Source organism: Paralichthys olivaceus, chromosome 12 (genome assembly GCF_024713975.1).
Source record: "Paralichthys olivaceus isolate ysfri-2021 chromosome 12, ASM2471397v2, whole genome shotgun sequence".
Lineage (NCBI taxonomy): Eukaryota > Metazoa > Chordata > Actinopteri > Pleuronectiformes > Paralichthyidae > Paralichthys > Paralichthys olivaceus.
Window position 1 is genome coordinate 25,183,385 of NC_091104.1, and position 21,831 is coordinate 25,205,215.

General features: G+C 40.9%; 1 protein-coding gene across 2 annotated transcripts in view; it reads right to left on the reverse strand.

Annotated features, from left to right (window-relative positions):
• Positions 1–21,831, reverse strand: part of atp10d (ATPase phospholipid transporting 10D) — a 39,835-nt gene that overhangs the window by 3,019 nt on the left and 14,985 nt on the right. For both annotated transcript variants that reach the window (XM_069535366.1, XM_069535365.1), the window contains exons 4-22: positions 21,356–21,560; positions 18,499–18,584; positions 17,551–17,657; positions 16,890–17,021; positions 16,616–16,728; positions 14,724–14,976; positions 12,530–12,747; positions 10,435–10,617; positions 9,158–9,845; positions 8,920–9,026; positions 7,807–7,933; positions 5,707–5,891; positions 4,263–4,563; positions 2,723–2,799; positions 2,411–2,536; positions 2,057–2,257; positions 548–628; positions 303–407; positions 11–198 (exon numbers count right to left, since the gene is read on the reverse strand). In XM_069535366.1, the coding sequence (XP_069391467.1) occupies positions 11–198; positions 303–407; positions 548–628; positions 2,057–2,257; positions 2,411–2,536; positions 2,723–2,799; positions 4,263–4,563; positions 5,707–5,891; positions 7,807–7,933; positions 8,920–9,026; positions 9,158–9,845; positions 10,435–10,617; positions 12,530–12,747; positions 14,724–14,976; positions 16,616–16,728; positions 16,890–17,021; positions 17,551–17,657; positions 18,499–18,584; positions 21,356–21,560 (3,483 nt within the window). The remainder of the gene's footprint in view (positions 1–10; positions 199–302; positions 408–547; positions 629–2,056; positions 2,258–2,410; positions 2,537–2,722; positions 2,800–4,262; positions 4,564–5,706; positions 5,892–7,806; positions 7,934–8,919; positions 9,027–9,157; positions 9,846–10,434; positions 10,618–12,529; positions 12,748–14,723; positions 14,977–16,615; positions 16,729–16,889; positions 17,022–17,550; positions 17,658–18,498; positions 18,585–21,355; positions 21,561–21,831) is intronic.

Here is a 21,831-nt window from a genome sequence, read left to right on the forward strand (position 1 = left end):
TTATGTTTACCTGGGTAACAGAGCTGTCATAGTAGTGACTGCACATATGATGTAGAAGAGAGGCTGGGACATCTGGAGTGTTTCCACCCCCAGCGGGTTAGTGGGGGGGCTGCAGGTCACACAGCCCATACTGAAGAGCAGCACGAAGCCAAAGTAGGAGCCACCACTGAGCACCAGCACCACACCATGAATCCATGTCTGCAAAACAACACAGCGCGTCACCTTTCCGCACACTAACTAACAACTACCTAAGTTTGAGTGCAGTGATTTGAGTGAGCATTTAGGGCCGCAGAGTGTCGGACCAGAGTGTGGCTCTCGAGGACTTGGTGCAGCAGGATGATGAGGAGAGCAGAGGCGTTGATCGGGGAGCCAAATGACAGCATCCCCACGTCTGATCCCGTCAGTGCCTGAGACAAACAGGAGCAGAGTTCACTTCTGGGAGGTTTTCAAGGTGAGAGGTATTGTTTAAACCAGGGTTATTTGAGAAACAAAACAGAAGTAAAGGAAGTATTTGACAGTGGTGAATGTTCTGATGCAGTATACTTACAAAGTAAGGTATAAAGAAGCATACAAGGCTTTGGTAAAATGCATCCAGGACTGTGACCCAGAACATGTAGGGAACATAAATCTGCAGAGAAACACGAGTCATCCATTAGTCTTTCTGAAGTACCGTCACACACTCTCCTCATGAGGTCCAGGTTTCTTTCTTTCTTTCCTCACCCACATGTAACCATTTTACATTTTTGACAAAATAATTTTAAGGATCTTAACCAAAGTGTTTCTCTGTTTTTTTTTTCATTTATATTTGATCAATTGACAATGTTGTAATAGTTTCTGTGTCACTATATTATACTTAAAGTCACATACCTGTAGTCTACTGTGACCGAATGTAACAGTCCTCAAATGTTACACCCCAGTTTATTAACAGTCGTTAACAATACATATAAATTAATTAGTAATTAAATAATACATCAACATTATTTAGTAGCATAACTGAGCACTCTGCTTTAGCACGTGATGGTGGGCGTGCCTGACACATTTGGTGCCTTCACTGTCGTCATAGCAATGACAACAACAACTCACAATTTCCTGTTTGGAACACACGGCATTGCTGGCTTTCATGCTAATGTGACATGCTAGCTGTCCGTGCAAGGTTAAGACGGCATGCATGGGTAATAAACACAAGCCAGTGAACACATACCTGGTTCACCAGCTGGCACCTCTCTCTGGGCTCATTCTGCAGTCTGACAGAAACTGTGTTTGTACAAACTGCTAAGATAGAGCCTCCACTTGAGTATTTTTACTTAAATGCCTAAAAATAAATGCCATTTGACTGGCTGATGCCTGCCCTGCCACACACAGGGCAAGTGAAGCAAGTGAATGCCCAGCATTTCTGTCGAAGCCTCCAGTGTGCACATGTGCGTGCTTTAGAACATATGAGCAACATTCATTCAGGATCTTCTCATCTCAGCCATCCCACCTGAGCAACCACCTGTTGGTGGGAGAACAAGCAGAACAGCTCAACCGTCATCAGGATGAGAAACTTTCTTTCCCAGGGTGATGGTGTAACATATCTTCTCCAGTCATGGTGACTCCTAGGAGTAGACTTTATGTCACACTAAAAACAGTATGAATCAGAGGGCCGAGGGCCGGGGCCTCTCAGTGGGTGGCGTTTTGCATCTTCTTTCTGTGCCTGTCTGGTTTTTTCTCTGTGTGCTTTGGCTTCAAAAGCATGCAGCTTGGCTGGAGACTAAATCGAGTGCATGTGTGAGACTGAGGGTGAATGGTTGTTAGACTCTTATCGGCCCTGTGCAAGTTATACCCCACCTCTCGCTCTACCTCAGCTGGGATTGGAGTATTCTGTCTTGGGTGGAACATGGATATGTTGCACATTTATTATTTTTGTTCTCCCTGTCGGTGGTGGTAATAACTTTAAGACTAGAGATAGCTCTGATGTTACGCTGCTTTGACTGGTGATATTTCAAGTTGTTGGTACTGGCCAACAACAGCTTGGATTGTGGGTTTTGAACTGTCTGCTTTGTGTTGGGTGTCTCACCTTGGAGGTCTGTGCAGCCTGGTAGAGCTCAGGAACCCCCTTCAGAGTTTCTGCAGGCATGTCTTGGTCCAGGATACCATAGATGAGGGGAGGGACGGAGGTGAAGATCAGGTTGAACAGGATCAGTACCCAGGAGTTGGTCATGACGCTCCCAGAGAAGCCACAGAAGAACTGATACCAGAACAGCAGATTGACATACATCTGCAGAGAGAGAGAGGCAGACAGGAATTAGTATCATCCAAACATCTGAACTGTTTCTCAATGTTTGTTCTTATTTGAAGTGAATGTGCGGTCACACACTTTAATCAGGCTGTTAAATACACATTTGAAAGAGCTTGAAAAACGTCTTCTCACCACATTCTTGTAGAAGAAGTAGAGGATCATGTTTGCAAGACGAGAGTAACACCAGTGACCGTGAACCAGCAGCAGCTTGCTGAGGTGTTTGAACCTGGAGATGGCGAAGTCACTGGACATCACAGCCTGGGGAGCGACGCACAATAGAGGACATGTAGGTACAACAAATATTGAAAGTCCCTTCTCTGGGACAGTCTCATATCTGTGGCATGTGAACATGACATACAATAATACAATCTACCTCACTGATATTCATAAAGACCCGTGTTGTTTTGGTTGGTGTTGTGTCAGAATGAATGCTGGGGTCATTACCTGCATTCCCTCTTGACCTGATATCCCAATGCCCACATCAGCCATCTGAATCATGCTTACGTCATTGGCTCCATCACCTGGATGACAAAAATAAACCTTTTATTGTTCTCCATGTTTATTGATGTACTTGAAGTATTTCTATGAGCTATGTGAAGCTGCAGTATTCTGTGTTAGTGCAGTTCGATTATGCTTTCCTCAGCTGGCATTAGCATCATCAAATGTAAAAGTCACTGATTGATCTCATGCATCAAAAAATGTCCCTGTGTGCTCATTAACTCATATGAGATACTCATTAAGAATTCTGCTCATCAAGTAAAACTGTCAACTGATTGAGGCTATCGTCAATTTAGCCTCTTGGGGCAACAGCAAATACTCTGGGGCTCGCGATGTAGACAACAGATATGTGAGCCAAGACTCCATCTTCCATTTGCCATTCACTGTTTACAAGACTCTTTTATCACATTTTATCACAAACAGTGTCCAGGCAACATTTTGGCTGATCTATATTAACAGCTGTATGCACTGCATTGCAAATTTTCTTTTTTATTTCTTTCAGTCAATGAGTTCAGCCTCTCTTCCTCTTCATATGGACTGTTTATGAACCTAAATGGTCAAACCAGAAGTGGACACCAGAGACTTCTGGGCCCAAATTGTGTCTCATCTACAGATTCAGCGTATATCTATGGAGCTTTTTTCCTATCTCTGGTTGTGTATTACTTTTCATAAAAACCCTGGCCTTGCACTCAAATAGCCTGTTTGCACTTAAATTTGCTCTGCCGCTGCTCAAACTGTGTGCTTGGATTTTTTTTGTGCAACAGAAAAGTCCATGCTCTCAAACTGAAAGACCACGCTCTTGAATAAAGATAGGAAAAAACCTCCATCGACATACAGAAGAGATAAGTCAACTTTAGACTTTCTTGTTTTATGATAGGACGATATCATGATATGTATAATCATCAAATTTGATGAAAGTATTGCAATGTTCCAATATTTCATATACATATATATATATATTTATATATATAGTCTATTTAGTGATATATATATATGTATATATATATCACTAAATAGACTGTACATTGATATCATGATATGAAACCATATACTTTTTACTTTTAGCCTCTCTCCATGTTATTGTGATTAAAAGGGTGAAACACTTGATGACACTGAGGTACAATTGAAGTTATTATTTTCATTACAACAACCAGTCTTACAGAGCTCAAATGTGATGGTTAAACTGCTCCGTGGCCCAAAAAATGTAACTGAATTAAATACCTTTTTATTATAATTTATTCTTCTTCTAGCCATGGAGTTTATATTTTTTCCTGTGAAGCACTTTGTAACTTTGTTTAGATAAGTGCTATACAAATACAGTTATAACTATTATTAAATTATATCATAGCAGAAGATTTTATCCATATTGCCCAACCCTAAAGTCGTTTGTTACCACCAGGTCTAACAACGACCGCTGCTGTTGTGTGATCAGACTTAAATTAAGCAAATGGGAAAACCCTCGAGCAGTTCAAGCATTAATCCTCACCCACTGCCAGAGTCATGACGCCGAGCTCATCGCGGATCAGCCGAACCACCTGGCTCTTCTGCAGCGGAGTGGACCTGCAGCAGATGACCGCCTTGCACCTGCGGCTCAGCTCTAAGAAGTCACTCTTCAGCTCCTCCTGAAGCGCCCAGTCCAGCGTCTGGCCGTCTATAACCAGGATGAAGCTGGATATGCTGCCAGAGGAGGATTCCCCATGAGCCCCTGCTGCAGTCACTTCGGTCAAACCCTCCTGGCCACACTGCACTTCTAGTTTGAGCTCCTTGAGAAAAGCTGCACACGCATCCTGGTGGGAAGGAAATTAATGATGGAGTAAATTGAATTAATTAATAAATCAGCACTAAATAATAATGTGCAGTTTTTTTCCATAGACTGTCTATAAAAAGATGTAATCATACAACTTGTATGATAAGTTCTACATGTATATGTGTAACTATACATCATATTATATTATTCTATTCCTTCTTCTTATTTTCAGTTATTTTAGTTGTCAATATCACAATTTATATATTTTCTTCAACAAAATCCTTTTTTATTCACCATAAAATGAATAAATATTATAAGACTGCTATACATATGGTTAACATTATACAGATAAACATCAAATATTGTGAACTCTGGCACTCCTACAGTTATATATATATATATATATATATATATATATATATATATATGTGTAATTATAATATAAGTAATCACTATTCATCTCTAATATTGAGTCAGGAAACTTTTGAAATATCAAGAATTCTGAGCAGAGTTTGTTAAATTTGATTCCGCTGCAGCTCTTCTGGTTCAGGAAGCTGGGGATCATGGGTAATATCCTCGTCAGTTGTGTTTCAGTTCAGTCAGTGGGACTACACAGTCACAGCTCTGCTCAACATATTGATAGGCTTTGTTGTTTTTTTTTACATGAAAACCACATGTTAGTGTTACTCAGTAAAATGTATTTATTCATTATTTATTTATATTAATATTATTTAAAATTGATAAAACTGATTCATCATTTTCATATTTAAAAAAATCACACTTTGAAAGTGAGTCAAAATTGTGGTCACAATTCCTCGTGCAGAAATCAAACAATGATGATCACAGAACTCTCTGTAGATCTCAGTGATGAAATTCTAACAAACCTTGAGTGCTTCAGGAGCACAGTGGACAAAGTCTAATCCTATTAGTGATGCACATGAATTAATGAACAAGATTCCCTAGTTCAAGATTCTCTTCCACTGTGTTGCTAAACAAAAATCCTGGATCGTCTCACTGATCTGGATCAGCATCAAAACTGGATGTTCCCTGACCTATACTGCACCCTTCCACTAAGTTTCTTGGAAATCTGTTGGGTTGTTTTGGTTTTATCTTGCATGCAAACAAACCAACAGGGGTTAAGACACAAGACACAACCTTCTCGGCGAATGTTTGACCCACTGACCTTGCTTCCGCAGTTGGCTGTCAGCAGTTGGTCATTCGGACGTAGGAGTTTACAAGCGTAAGCGATGTTAATGGCCGTCTCCTGTTTGTCTCCGGTGAGGACCCAGACTTTGATACCAGCCTGCTGAAGAACTTCAATGGTCTCTGGGACGTCCTCCTGCAATCGGTCGACAATCCCTGTGGTACCTGAGAACAAACACAGAGACAAAAGAAGTTCTAATATGCTGACAGCGCTGAACATGTTGGTATCCTGCCCTCAAAGCATTCTTGAGATATCGTGCTCAAAATAATGGAGCAAAGGCAGGACTGATAACCTGAAAACATATTTCCATGGGCCACTGGCTGTGGTTGGCACAGAGGCATTAAAACATATTTTTCTCAGATAGAGGTTGAAACTGAAAAAGGTATCTGGCATAAACATCTTTTCTATTTTAATAGAAGATACAAGATTCAAGGTCTTTATTGTCATCAATATTTAGAAACAATAAAATACACCTATGGCTTTTGATTGTTGATGTAACATATTATTTTAAAGGTCGAAGATTTAGGCGAAAGGGAACTATTGGCAGAAATCTAAAGTAAAATAATCCTCATGATGTTTTCACTAGTTCATTTCATCTAAATTGTATGAATTGTAGTTTTCTTTAACCCAGAAAAGGTCCTTTATATTTAAATACTTTATATTTACATCGAGGGACCCTCTCTATGGAGGCCGCCATGTTTTTTACATTAGTCCAGACTGAAAAAACTAAACACCTTTTGAGATTTTATGACAATTAAAGGCTACCACAGGTTCTTTTTCATGAGAGGGTGAGGTGAGGGGTGTTCAGCTGCAACATGCAATTTCAACACTAGATATCACAAAATTCTACACACTGCACCTTTAAATACAGATGGCAGGATTCAACATACTTTAACCTGACATTTTCTTGCACTCTCTTCAGAGAGTCACTGCAACAAGGCTTTTTTTTTTTTTTTTAGCTTCAACTGAGACCTCTCAGCAAACTGCTCCTGTTCTCTCAGGTTGGATCGGTCCTTTCTACCAACCGTAACTTTCAGCTCTTTCCGTAGATATTCAGTTAGATTAAGATCTCATGCAGGCCACTTCAGAATTCTCCAGTGTGACTTATGTTTTACATTCTCAAATGTGGCCTCTATCTGAGTGACATATGATCTGACTGGACATTAATGAACCTTGATATCGGAGGTCTCTTTCAAAGTTCGCCTTGCTTCCTTTTTCCACCAATCAGAGTGTCCTATTCAAACCGTGTCAGTTATCCTCTTGTGACCATGTATTGGGAGGTTGGCTAAAGTCCAATGGACCTTACACTTGTTAATTGAGCACTGTGTTAGTTCAGCTGATCCCTCCTATGCATTCAATTGGCAACGCTCTGTTTGAGCTGCTCTACCAGGCCGACTCTTCCCGCTTTCGCTGCAAGCCACTTCGTAACCCACCTCCTCCCCAGCACCTCCTTTTCAAACTGAGTTTTTTAGCTGCTGCTCCCTCTGCCTCACTTTCCAGGAAGGCTTATGGAAGGGTGGAGAGATGTGCTCTCCCTACCGCAGGCCTTCCACATATACATTTGGAAGGGGAGTGAGGCCCAGAGCAGAGCCATGCCACTAAATATAACAAACTGCAATCAAATTCTTTCGATATTTTCAACAAAACTGCGAAATAGATTTTGAAAAAAGGGATCCCGACTGAAGTAATGTCGACAACTTTGGTCACAGGCATGTGAAACTGCTGGAGTTGGTCTTGTAGCCTTTATGTTAAACATGCTCGGGAATTATTTTCTTCCTGATCTTCTCAGACTTCAGATCTTCTCTCTGTTCAAATAGGCTCAATGACTCATTCTAATACATACCAATAATTCAAAGATCTTTTCAGAATAAGCCTGAAATCAGCTCTTTTCACAGCCTATTTGTTTTATTCTATGACAAACCAAAGGCCTGCAGGTATGTGTGACAAAGAGTTTTTCATTTCAACACTGTCCAGGAGGACAGAGCATAGTTTCCATGTGGTGTAACTTGGGCACCAACACTTCCAGCTATGTCTGTTTGAGTGATCCATGTGTCAGACTGCAGTGAGTGGCTCTCCTACCCAGCAGGGTGAGGTTGGTCTCCAGTCTCTGAGCTGACTCCAGCAGCAGCTCCTCTCTGTTCTCTATGCTGCTTTCTGCCACCAGCTGCCTCTTCAGCCACACCTCATACTCCTCTTCCTCCAGAACCTGCTCCAGACACAAGATCACACTCAGCAACACGTCTTCTTACAGTGGTGAGGTTACGCGAATGGATTCATTACTTGAACCGACATGAAGACATGAGTGGGGAACAGCTCACAAGTGTCTGTTCATGCAGCTTCCTGTAATCCATCACATAAACCTGCAGCTAATCACAAATGAAACAAAACAAACAATAATGGTAAATTGACTGAATTTGTATGGCAGTCTTATCCACCACTCAAAGCACTTTACAGTACGAGTCACATCCACACAGCACTTTCTCTATCACACACCAGTCATACACAGAAGGGAGGAGCAAGGAATCAAACTTCTGACCCTCTGGTTAGTGGACAATCCTCTATACCACCAGAGCCACAGGATAATAATGATGATAATAATAATAATAATACTATTTATTTGTGTAGCATTTTTCTTGAGAAAGCTAAAAACTGCCTCACATTAAAGGATACAAACAACAGCAAAGCAATTACATAAAATTGAATATATTTAAATATAAATTAGCTGTGATTGGACAGTTGACTGTGTTTATCTTGGCATGGATAGTTTGTTTCCTTCTCGAAAAGGACAAGCGGTTGAATTACTGTCCTTTTAACACATGTTTCTCTTATTATGACAGTGAATTCATACATAAAAAGTAAAATCATGTGTATTTTACTTCATCTTATTGCTGTTTTAGATCTTCCATTCAAACTAAGTAAACATTTTTTTGACACTCTGGCTGGGATTAGTTGTGTAGTCTGAGAAAAATGTCTTGTGGGATAACTAGCAAATAATTAAATCCAAGTTAAATCCAAACCCACTCACTGTTATAATGCACAGTGTAGTTACAGAAAACCACACAGTGACATGTTAATTATTGAATGATGTTTTATATGACAGACACAATAATATATAACATATTTATGTACAAACGTATACTATTTTACATTCCCTTCACATAAATAATTAGCCAATGAATGAATCTGAGTTACCTTTTTAGCGATGCAGAGTGTGCGGAGGCCTTCTCTGGCATAGCCGTCTAAATGTTTCTGGGTTTGATCTCTGATGTGACTGTAGATCTCCTGAGCTTGCTCTGCTCCTGAACATATAAGTGAAGGTGATACAGACAAAATATCATTATCAGTATCAATATTATTAGTGTTTGTCATCAGTCAGCAGACAACATTCTTCGTTCAGGCCTGCAGATTTGTATTCCTCGAGTGAATTTACCTTTAGGAGTCTCAGCCAGGTCCATGATAACAGAGTCGGCTCCCTTGGTGTAAACTACCACTTGTCCCGTGAGTGGGTGGCGGACCACCACGGACATCCTCTTCCTGTTGGAGTCGAAGGGCAGAATGTGAAGCAGCTGCACAGCCAGTGAGCCGATTCCTGGCAGATCCACCAGCAGGCTTTCTGCAGAGCGTCCCCTGAGGGTGCAGCGGTACGCCCGCGCTGCGTGGACCAGAGCCGCCTCGTCTGGGCTCTCCGCCTCATACAGGAGCTCGTCATCAACGTCACTATCAGAGTCCACTTCCTGTCTGGGCCGGTTTGTTTTTGCATCCTTGATATCATCCTCCTTGATATCATCCTCCTTGATATCATCCTCCTTGATATCGTCCTCCATCTGTGCAGCATTTCCTCCCACCCCTGGTGCAGATAGGTCCAGTCCACACCTCAGTTCGGGGCTTTCCATGTTTCCGTCTTTCCCTGGTTCTGAGCTGTCTGTAGCGTTGTTGGCTGTTGGGGAGAAGGAGCCAGTCTTCCCCCGGGTGAACAGCCTTCTGGTGAAGTTGCGAGGGCTACCTCTGATCTGGGGAGGGGAGAACGTGGACAGTGCAGCGAATGGAGAGAAGCTGAAGCGCTGGAACAACAGCTTGATTTCCTCCAGAGACTTTAGAGGTGTTCGTGCATCAGGCACCTACAGGGAAGAAGATAAAAAACCCAAATCAAATCAAAAGATTTTGTGAAAGATTTAGGAGAAAGGATCTATCGGCAGAAATTAAATATGAACTAATCCTAGTGATTTTTTCACTAGCGTGTTTCATCTAAATTGTACAAATAGTTTTTTTCTTTACCCTAGAATGAACCCTTTATATTTAAATACTTTATATTCACCGTACATCGGGAGGCTCCTCTCTACGGAGGCCGCCATGTTTTTACTGTAGTCCAAACTGTACAAACTAAAGTCCACAGGTTCTCTTTCATGTTTGGAAGGGGAGGGTGAGTTGAGGGGTATTCAGCTGCAACATGAAACTTTACCACTAGATGTCACTAAATCTTGCGCACTGAACCTTTAAGGATGTAATGGTAACAGCTTTTAATGGAATGATAATTTCAGGTAACAGCGACACCACGTCACATTATACCAGAACTTTCACAGCTTCGTACAGTTACATTAGCCTTCATTACGTTCAACATGAGCTACATGTGAAGCTTTCCGTAAACAAATAAAGGCGCTGATTTGTTCTACAATGTGAAAATATAAAACTCTGGGATCATGTGCTCACCACATGTCGAGGCTGACTGGGGGAGGAGACCACCACACTGTTGCAGATGGTCAGCGCCAGGAAGAAGTCAGTGATGTAGGCGAGCTCCAGGCTGGAGGGAGTCCCAGGGGAGGCCTCGTTCAGGGGAGAGCAGAACCAGTTCAACTTCCTCACCAGCTCAGGGTCTGGCACCACCTCCTTCGCCTGAACAGACAAGGACGGGAGCAGCGAGAGATTCATTTTCATTGCTAGAGCATGAGAATAAAAAAGAAAAGAAAAACTAAATTAAATGCTCACTATGTATGGTATTATGACCTTAGTTTGGGGGCAAGTGATAAATCTAATTGTTGAGTGTTTGATGCTCCAGTGATTCAGTTCTGTACCTCTGTTTAAATGTATGATTAGATTGAAATGATCAAACCAGTGTTTGTGTTTCAGCCCATTTACAACGAACATAAACACATAAAGCCCAGGAGCATAGTGTATTTATAGATTACTTGTCCAGGCACATTAGCATACAGTTAAGAAATCAAGAGAAATTGATAATGACTTGATAAATTAAACACTAGAGTCAAAGTTTCATGTAGTTTGTGTCTTGTTTATATTTTTAAGGTGACTTTAACCTGTTTTTAACATATAATATAAGATAAGCATTAGACAACTGATAAATATTACCATTCCAGGTTATTATTTGAAAATTTGAAAATCAGCCTGAAGCAACATTAGGCTCGGATCTGGATGTATAGAGTTCAGGCTGGAAGCATTTTTGTTCTTCAGGCTCTGACCTTTAGCACATTGAGTTCAAATAAAATTATGGACGTTACATAAAAGTGCCAAGTCTCAGCTTTAAAGGTAGTGTGTAGAATTTAGTGATATCTAGTGTTGAAGTTTCATGTTGCAGCTGAACACCCCTCACCTCACCCTCTCCTTCCAAACATGAAAAAGAAACTGTGGTAGTCTTTAATTGTCATAAAAACTCAAAAGTTGTTTAGTTTGTCGAGCCTGGACTAATGTAAAAAACATGGCGGCCTCTGTAGAGAGGGTCCCCTCGATGTAAATATAAAGTATTTAAATATAAAGGTTCTTTTCTGGGGTAAAGAAAACTACAATTCATACAATTTAGATGAAACGAACTAGTGAAAACATCATGAGGATTATTCTACATTAAATTTCTGCCAATTGATCCCTTTCACCTAAATCTAACAAACTGGACCTTTAATTTGAGTAAGTTTACATCAATATAAAGACAACTGTTTGAGGGCTTTAGCCGTATAAACATACAATAGCCACAGGTTAGGGCTTCAAAGGTAATTGGACAGATATATTCAGTCTAACAAAAGATTCTCTGCAGCCAATGTGAAGTCTTTGAATCTACAGACAGCAGACACTGAACACATGGGTCCTGGACATTAAACTGACACGTTTCAGGCTTGGTGCTGCTCATAACATCCCCCTCCCCATCAGAGACCTCTACAGTGTAATTAGTGTCTTTTGAAATCTGTCTTCATTCATCCTGTTACTTCCACCATCAATAATCACCGGTTTGAAAGCTCCATAGGCAGTCACACATGTCCCAGTCACAACACAACCTTGTTTGAGAGATGACCTTTCCACCATATTGACAGAGGTTGAGGTTTGTTGTGTGTCACAACAGTCACAGCTGCACCGCAACATAAAACCTCACTCGACTCTGAGCCACTACACACATTTAGTGACAAAGGAAGTGTGTTAAAAGGGATGGACCTCAAATACACATTCTAACTTACTCGAGGAGGTAATGTTTACATCTGCGTCTGTTTGTCTATTAGTCAGCAGGAATACACAAATTAAATGTGGGAATAGATTTTCAGAGAAATCAACCAAGATGATCTTAATCAGACATGTTTAGGGGACTGATATTAATGAGAGTGTGCAGTTTGATGCAGATCAAAATAAAAATATGAATCTAGTTCATTTAAATGTGGTTTCATAACGAGACTGTTGGGCCTTGGTGGACGTATGTACTCTGAGTGCCATTCTTGTTCCCCCTAAGGTGAAGAATGTGTGACCAAATACTGAGACAGACAGAGAGAGAGAGGGATGGACAGAAGGACAGACGGATGTGTGTGTGTCTGACCATGCGGCTGCAGAAGGCACTGGTTCTGGCCTGGATCTGATTGGCCAGCTGTTCTTCCTCCTCCTCCGACTCAGCAGTGAGCGTATGCAGAGACACAGAGCTGCGGTTGCAGCTGAGGGAGCGACAGCTGAGAGATTTACCACTGCAGCCCGACCTCAGAGTCACAGAGCGACCCGCTGCCTTGTCCTTCTCCGCCTCGTACACCTCCAGTCTCCGAGCTGACACACACACACACACACATGCACACACACACATGCACATGCACACACACACAGAGCGACAGAAACATTAAACATTTCCAACATAAGCAGGACAGAAATATGGGGTGCCACTACGATAGCTTCAGTGATTCAGTGAATGTAATTCATAGATTATTCATGTGATTCATATTATGTTCAACCATTGTACTAGTGCAACAGTGTTCATTTACCTAATAATAATCTCAATGGACAATCATTTGGCTCCAAAACTAAAAAAATGTTACATTTGATTCAAAAACAATTGTGTTTGTACAATTAATGCTATTGTTGCACTTTTGCACATTGACTTTTATCTTTCACATCATATCTACAGGCCCTGGTCATTCATTCGATGCATTATGATAATCAACTTGAGTAGCTGATAGGGTCATCATGGCTACATTGCTGGACACAGTTCCAAAAACTGCACTGGTCAGTCCGGTACTAACCTGTCTGATCCTGTTTCTTGACCTATTTGCAGCCATTTTGTTCCAAGAACTCAGCTTTAAACAAAGTGACCCATCCTCTGCCCAGCATTCATGCCCATTTGAAAAAAATGCCAAACTGCACCCCTCTAATGACGTCACAAGTGGGATGACTCCTGCTCATGCTTGAGCAGAAGTTTTGTCCACAACCTATCAGGTCTCCGCCTTGGTCTTTCTTTACACACTGCAATGAGACTGGAGCTTTGAGGGCTGCAGTGTACTCAAAGGATCTGGAGTTACACTTTGTACTTCATTCTATTTCAGATAGGCGTCTCCCTAGAAGGTTATCTCCAGCATGACCCACTGGGTGCGACCCGGTAGAAAAGTTTATGAACCCCTGAGCTAATGACATTTATGTAAATGGAGGGTTGCTGTGGGTACTCTCCCTACAAGTGGAAAAAAGAAGCCAAGAGTAGCAGCTAAAGGCTTTAAAAGAATCACTGTTTGTGATGACAAACCATGGTGCACGGTGACAGGATATTATAATATAAGAAGAGGAATCGATGTCATGGATAACAATAACAACAGGACTCAAACATTTAGAAGAATTACAAATGTTTTTGAGGACATTACTGAGGCTCAGAATGTTCCGTTGCTTACATGCACATGGTTGGAATTAATATACAAAATTTAAATTTTTTATTCACAGAACAATGTCCTTGTTTCTAACCCGTGTTTTTAATAATCTATACATCTTCTTTACTTCACTGCAGCCCATGTTTACCAGACCCATCCTGACAGAAGAGATATTGTGTCTGAGTGGCACCTTCCCAGTTAGACAGAGGATAAATGAATACATTCATATGATTGTTATATTTCTGGAACATTGACACAATCTTCTTTGACTGGAAAATGTGACTCCTGAAAATGATGTGAGGGGATCAGCTCACTGTTTTCCAGACTATCACACTAACCCCACAGCAGACTGTTCCACTTTGTACTGTCACCGAGTTACGTACACCATGAAGGTTAATTAACCCACTGGTAACGATTGTTATTTTTCACACTGACACTCCGGTCGTTAAAAGTATTGATACTTTTTCAATACAACGAGTTTAAACCAATACAATCTCCATTAATATCACTTTGGATACCATTCCAAAAAGTACCGAAGTAGATCTACATTCAGATTTTCAACCCAAGGCTGCATTACAAAGAGAAGATTTTTTTCTGTAATAGTACTTTGTGTTATGCACGTTGACAAAAGAAGAAAAGAATAATCTTATTTGTGTGTCCAGTACCTGTGTGTGGTATCAAGTATCGTTTTTTACACTAGTACACTAGAATATTTGATGGGATATTGGATTTATTTTTGCCAATATCGATCCATTGAAAAGGTTTGGCCCCTGTTACTTCTGAATAAAAAACGTTGTTCCTGTTGCACCATCTAATCAGGTGATGAGTCACTACTATTAAAATACACGATATCTCTAACAGAGCTAATAAAAGTGGAAGCATTGTGGCTCTTACCATTTTCCTCATGAGGATATTCGACCCCATAGATACTGCAGCGGCGGAACACCATCTTGTTTTCTGTCAGAGTTCCTGTCTTGTCAGAGAACAGGTACTGGATCTGACCCAGGTCCTCAGTGATGTTGAGGGCCCGGCACTGGATCCTGGAGTCCAGCTGCTCGTTGTACAAGTCTAAGTCGTTGTGGATGAAGTAGATCTGGCCCAGTTTCACAATCTCAATGGACACGTACAGAGAAATGGGAATCAGCACCTGTTGGACAGAAAAGGATGCAGGACGCATTCATTGACATGACGAGTACTTCTTAGACTGTAGACTGATCAATGATTGAAGCGTGTGACAGAGGTTCCATGGAAGCACACGTGCTCATGAATACAATACAACTAATGTTTTATGTAACCCAGAGATCAAAAAAGAAACTGGACCATAAATATTGATGATATCTCTGAGTGCAATGAAATGTGACATCACCTGGCAGCACACTAAGTTGACCAATCACTTTGAAATTACTCTGTAATGGAGAATCTGTCATCTCCACCAAGGAGGTTATGTTTATATCTGTTTGTTTGTTAAGGGATCCAGAAAATATCCATGATATTTAGTGGAGGGCCGGGACACAACCCAAAGAAGAATCCATTCACCTGTGGTGTGGATTCGGATCAGGGTGCGGATCCAGGATCGTTTTTCACTTTCTCCAGTATAGCAAAACAGGACATGTTCAAAATTTTCACTGATTTCTAAGAAAATTATTTATGGATCTTACAAATGTTACTAATGTTTATGGGACTGATATTATGGCTGTGGGCATTTTGGTGCAGATCCAAAAGATGGATGTAGTGAATTTAAATGTGGTTTCATAGGGGACGGTTGGGCAGTAGCAGATGTATGGGCTGTTTGTTTCTTTCTCTGTCACCAGTATTACACAAAACCGACTGGATGGATTCCCACCAATCTTTGTAGACGGATGCAGTATGGGTAATGGGCAGATCCAGGAATTTTAGAGAGCTAATATCCTGTGGATCCTGTTAACAATCAAAATGTTGTTAATCAAATAAAGGCATTTTAAGTGATGATCTTTAGGTACAGTAACAAATATTCCTCTTAGCTATATCAGAACTTGGCCTACGTTTAATGTGAGCAGTTTGCAGAACATTTCTGTGTACATGTGCAGTTTGGAGATAAAGTGGCCAATCAGCTTGGTAGTTTACCCTGGCTGAGTGCCCCTCTAGTTCGGTTTATCTTACAAGTACTGAGACAGACAGAAGATAGAAATGACTGTCACTGCTAGATGTGGGCGGCTGTGGCTGAGGGGTAGAGCAGTCGTCCTCCAACCATAGATGCACGGTAAGAATGTGTGTGTGAATGGCAAAACTGTACTGTAAAGCGCTTTGAGTGGTCCTCAATATTAGAACAACTCTATATAAATACAGACCATATATGTTATTATAAATTGCTGTGCTGTGTTTTGGTGCTTGATTATCGTACATTTCATTTAAATATATTTAATTTCCTCACCGGTCCATGAAGTAACATAAGGTAGAAGAGTTTTTAAATACTTTATATCTATGAAATCAGACAGGTTAGTGACATGGAACAGTAAAAGCTAAGTAAACGTTGCAATGACTTAATGTAATTGTTTCTTTATATGTTTTGCCTCTGTCATTTTGGGTTATCGTACCACTGTTGCTGCCAGTTTAATGAAAAATTCACAAGTTGACTGATTCGTTGAAATAATTTTTTATCATAACCTTTGAAACCTTCCATATTTTAATACATGAAACTAAATTCTACAGTAGATTTGTTGATTCGTTTTCAAATATCCTGAAATAGAAAAGGTGTAATGAATCTATAATGTGAATAAAAGTGCAAGAAGAAATGTTTAACATTATACCTGGAGCACAATGATCATAGTCCAGAAGACATAGAATCCAGCCAAGGCAGGGGCCGTGTCCATATTAACCCCAAAAACGGGGTCTTTTAGGTTCTTCAGCCAGAGGCCGTGACCTGAAATGCACCAAGACACCGGAGCAGCTCATCACTCTGAACACAGGAGGTTAAAGCTGGACACGGCTCAGTCTCTGGAACACACTGAGGTGTCATGGTTGCTGTCCACAGCTGTGTTGTGGAGTGAGAGCTGTGTGTTGTCAGTCAGTGTCGGTACACACCTACAGCAGAAGTCAGACACATGACGACGAGCAGGACCACACACCACAGGATGTCCGTGTTCAGACGCTTCTCCAGCTGGCTGCGCTTGTACCTCGGCCCACTGTTGTTCATCATGGCTTTGGTCTCATGGCCTACGTCGCACAGTGACAGAAACACACGTACTGTACTGTGAGCAAAGCTGACAATTAAAAAGCTTTAGTAGTTTACAGTTTCATTATGTTCATAGTTTCAAGCTTTAGTCAATAGATTACATTCTCAGGATGAGGAAGCAGATTATTACCATAGAGGTTGTGTTTCATTGGTGTTTGCTTGTTTTTCTGTTATTTCACATGACACAAAAGCTACAGACTGGATTTCCATGAAACTTGTGGGAAGAATCTATTACATTTCAGTGTCTTTAACAGGACGAGATAGAGCATCAACCTCGGCCGAGTCCAGTAGATATAGAAGTGCTGTGTGAATGGTGTGTGTGAATGTCAACTGTGCTGCAAGGCAAGAATGCAGTCCATCACATTGCATTGATTTAATAGGACTTCATGGTTTTACATATAAAAAACAAACACTTTGAAATATGCGATGACATTGCTCAAACCGAAAACTCAGACTGCAGTGAGCAGTGAAACCAATGTTGATGTGTTGTGTGTGATGCTGTTCACCTACCGGCATAGACCACAATGCCCACCACCGTCTCAGTGTTGCGGATGGTGCAGCTCCTCAACAGGAGGTTGCTGTTATGGAGGCCCACACGAACCCCACTGGAATGCTCCCTGTGGAAAAACACACACATGCACGCACACACACACACACACACACACGAACAAGAAGCCAGAGCTCAGACTCTGCTGCACAACATGCCTGCAACATCTCAGTTCCCATCTTTTTAGAAATGAAGATGCAGCCCTAATGATGAAGCTATAACAAGTTCAATGTGCACATTACACAGGTTGAATAAAATGACTGGATGAGCATTTTACAGCCCTTTAACTTTCTTGTTTTTTTCTGTCAGAACTCATCTTTTCAACATCAACATTGGGATCTAAAGAAGGTTTCAAGAGATATAACAAAAAATCCTCAACTACACACCATAGTAAAATGTAACTGAGTACACGATCAGATGCTGCAGACTGAAGTTGGTCAGCCAATCATCTAACTAAGTGGTATTGACAATACAATGGATGGGTCGGGTTGTAATTGGTGTGGCAGTGTAGGTGAATGTAAATGTGAACGGAAAGAACGGAATGCCACAATTCTTCGGAAATCTGCCGAGACCACTTTATGCAAAGCAGGCTTCACAGTTCAGTTGGTTCATATGACAGATGTTTGTTGTGAAGCAGGTCTGTTGCTTAAACGTACAAGGAGATTTTAACTGGTTATGAAAGGGTTACACTAAACTAGACAGGTATTTCTTATGTTCATGATATGTGTATTATGTCATTTGTGAAGATAATGACCTCATCACTATGCATCCTGCAAACTGCTGTGCGTATTTTCATATTAGCCTGCGGAGAGTTTTTTAAACATACACAGTTTTTTCAAGACCATAAGCAGACAGTTTAAAAAGGGTTCACAGATGTGAATGTTCGGTGTCGATGTTGAAAAGAAACGTACATGTAGCCCCTGAACCTGCTGAGGTCATTGTTGGGGTTCTCACACTCGATCCGGCTGTGGAAGCTCTCGGGGGTGAACTCGACTCCCTGGAAAACACACACAATCAACAAATTCAATCAAACCTGCAGATACAATCTCATGTGGAAAAACAGATACAAATACAACACATTATATATATCAGAGGAAAAAGTAGATGCACAAAACATGGGATGTCTTCTATACCCCATCGTCTTTTTACTGGCTGTTATTTTTTACAGAGATATTTTACAGCAGCCAATAAAGCTGAAGTAAAACATACTGAAGGGGCTGCCAGTTGTCACCCACTGGATGAGTAATGTAATTGTCTCTAACTTAGTCAATACCAGTTTTTATGATTTTGTGGATACAAGCTGTTTAGTTTTATTGGGCAATGAGAGCCCAGCGCCCTCAAATCCTGAGTGCGTACAATGTGTCTATTGAAGATAAGGGCGGCCATTTCTTTTTCTCATTGGATTTCTTCTTCAATATGTGCGTAACATACACTGTAGGAGTAGTGTGCCGATTTAACTTTCCTTACTTTCAATAAGGCAGATAGGGAGTCGAATAGTCCTTTAACACACCTGTAATACAGCTGTAATGGCTGTAAATGTAAATGAGGTGTAAAATAACACGACGAACACTAAGCCCGGTGTCAGACATGATCACAGAGATGTAGATCAGAAGGCAAACAAATATCCCATCAGCACTAACAGACTGTGGGAGCAATATAATATGTTCGTGTCATGTTGTTGAGCAAACAAGTAGGAGCATGACTCGTAGCTATTTGATCAGAAAATGTTTTCCTTCATCAAGGTAGAGGATATAGAGCAAGGTAGTCGATTGTAATTCAGCGGTAGAGAGGATTTCCTCCAGCATATGGACGGAAACTTGTTATCTAACAGCCTTATAATTCAGTGCAATATATATGGAAATATTAGACATATCAATGTCTGTCTGTAGTCAACACCTGGCTGTCGAATCTAAAAAGTACAATACAATAATATTTAAAAAAATGTATACTCTCAGATTTCACATTGAACTGCAGAATTATGAATACATACTCTAGTAAAAAATATATGCACTTTCCTTAGTGGCTACTGATCACATGTGGCCACAACAGGATGTGAAGTCTGTTAGCAGGTCTTTGTGAACACTAATGCACATGTAAGCAGAACAGCAGGTACAACTGCCTCATGGACGTACGCTCTGCACAACCACTCAAGGTGCAGTTCCAATCCAAGTCTGTCCCGGTTCTTATATAGAAGTATAACGCATGTCATGAGGGAATTAAATAAGGCCAATTAAAACCCAGTGACCTTTGACTGAATTCTAATCAGTTCATCCTCGAGTCCAAATAAAGGTTTGGGCCAATTTTGAAGAAATGCTGTGAATACTGAGATATCATGTTCACGCAAATGAGTCGGACAGTCAACCTGAACACGGGGCTGTGACTCTTACTGCCGCAGAGGGAGCTGTGTGAATTGCCTCAAGTGATGTTACTTGAATCAGCAAAGGTCAGGACTGAAGACTATTAAAAATATGAAAGGTTGTTAAGGTTAAATTACATATTGAGGTTGCGTTTCACATAAAGCGTCCCAAGTGTACACGAAATAAATATCTTCCCACGATTCTGACTAATTTATGTGCAGACCAGCCTTTCTCCCCAGAGCACTGAGGTCAAGCAGCTGCCCCTGACAGTGGAACGCACCTGTATTCTGACCTTGATAGTAAAAGCGTTGCTGGCGTGCAGGGTTAAAGTTCTGTCATCGTTCCTTCTTTCAATACATCGCAGCATGAAAGTCTCACAGAACAACAAAACCAACGGAGCTGGAGGATACATACACCACCTTCTTCAATGCAACACTGAATCACTGTAAGGCTACATGCATGTTGCACTTCAGCTTTCAATATTTACAGCAGGGTGATTTTGCCGCCCAGGAAAAATTAGAATCCTTCATTTTTAAGGAAAACCATAAGTTAGCAGATGTGGTAGCACAGCATCTGTTTTCAATCTATTTGCTAACTCCTTATTTTGACCTCCATACGCAGTTGTGCTATGCTGGCATGTCTGACACAGTTTGTTGTATGTGGTGTGCCTGGGTTCGAGATTTCATAGCCTCTCTAATTTTCATACTGCAGCACTTGTCTCTGGAAACTGTGAAGAATGACACAACCCTGTATGCCAGCTCATTCTGGAGAAGGCTGGTCTGTTGTAGCTCTCGGTATCTCCTGGGCACTAATTCATCAGACACACAAAGTCATTTAAAGTGCTAAATGGAGTCAAACGTGACCTTGATATATTACTCTTAACCACAATAAGGGCGTTGAGGGATCTTGCACATCATCTCTAGGCTACTGTAGCCTTTTGGAACACATACCAAAAGTCTACAACCCAACTGTGGTTGTTAAGTTGCATTGTGGGTAAAGTTGGCACCAGGTTTTGAGAGGGCAGAAAAACGGGGGTTATAAAAAGATGCTATCTGTGGTTCTGCTGCTGATATTTAATCGTATTGTTTAGTTTTTCCTATGAATCTTAAGGCTTCTGTCTTTCCTACACAAACAAATCCATGGGGCCACTTCAGGATATAAATCAATATTTGTATATATTGCATTGGTGGATTGTAGTTTTTAAATTATTTGTATCATTATGTTTTATCATTAATTTGCACTTTGTTATAAAGTTATGCCCCAACAATTGCATTTGAAGAAACATTATACTCTATCTAAAGGTAATGAAGTAAAAAAAAATCTACATATAATGGAAACAAATTAAAAAATGTGCGATTCATTGCAATGCACACATCTTGAACATATGAAACCACCTCATCTATTACTGTACCTGCAGTGGGAGGTCTGAGACCACCTGTCTCTGTTTCAGGTTGGTCTCTCCGTCCAGGTTGGCGGTTTCAATGTAGCAAACCCCACGGGGGTCAGAGGAATACAGCAGCAGCATGTCCGCAGGGATGATTTCATTACAGGACAGACGCACAAAGTCTCCCACTCGCACATCCTTCCAGCACTCGTCGATGTAGGTTTTCTGGTTGCTGGAAAACAAGGAGAGACAAAGGGATGCAAATCAGTGCAGTCGAATGAGAAAAAGAGCACGGAATTGGGAGTTGGAATAGAAACTGTGCTTGACTTGGAACAAAACTATAATGTGTATTGTATGTACTGTACATTCAAACTGAACGCTCCTTATATACAGAATCTATAATATTCTTAAAGGTTCAGAGACAAAACACGCCTTTGGTCAACAGGTATAATTCACACAGTGAGCAAATAAACTGTGGTTAATCATTATTCTCACAGCCTTTC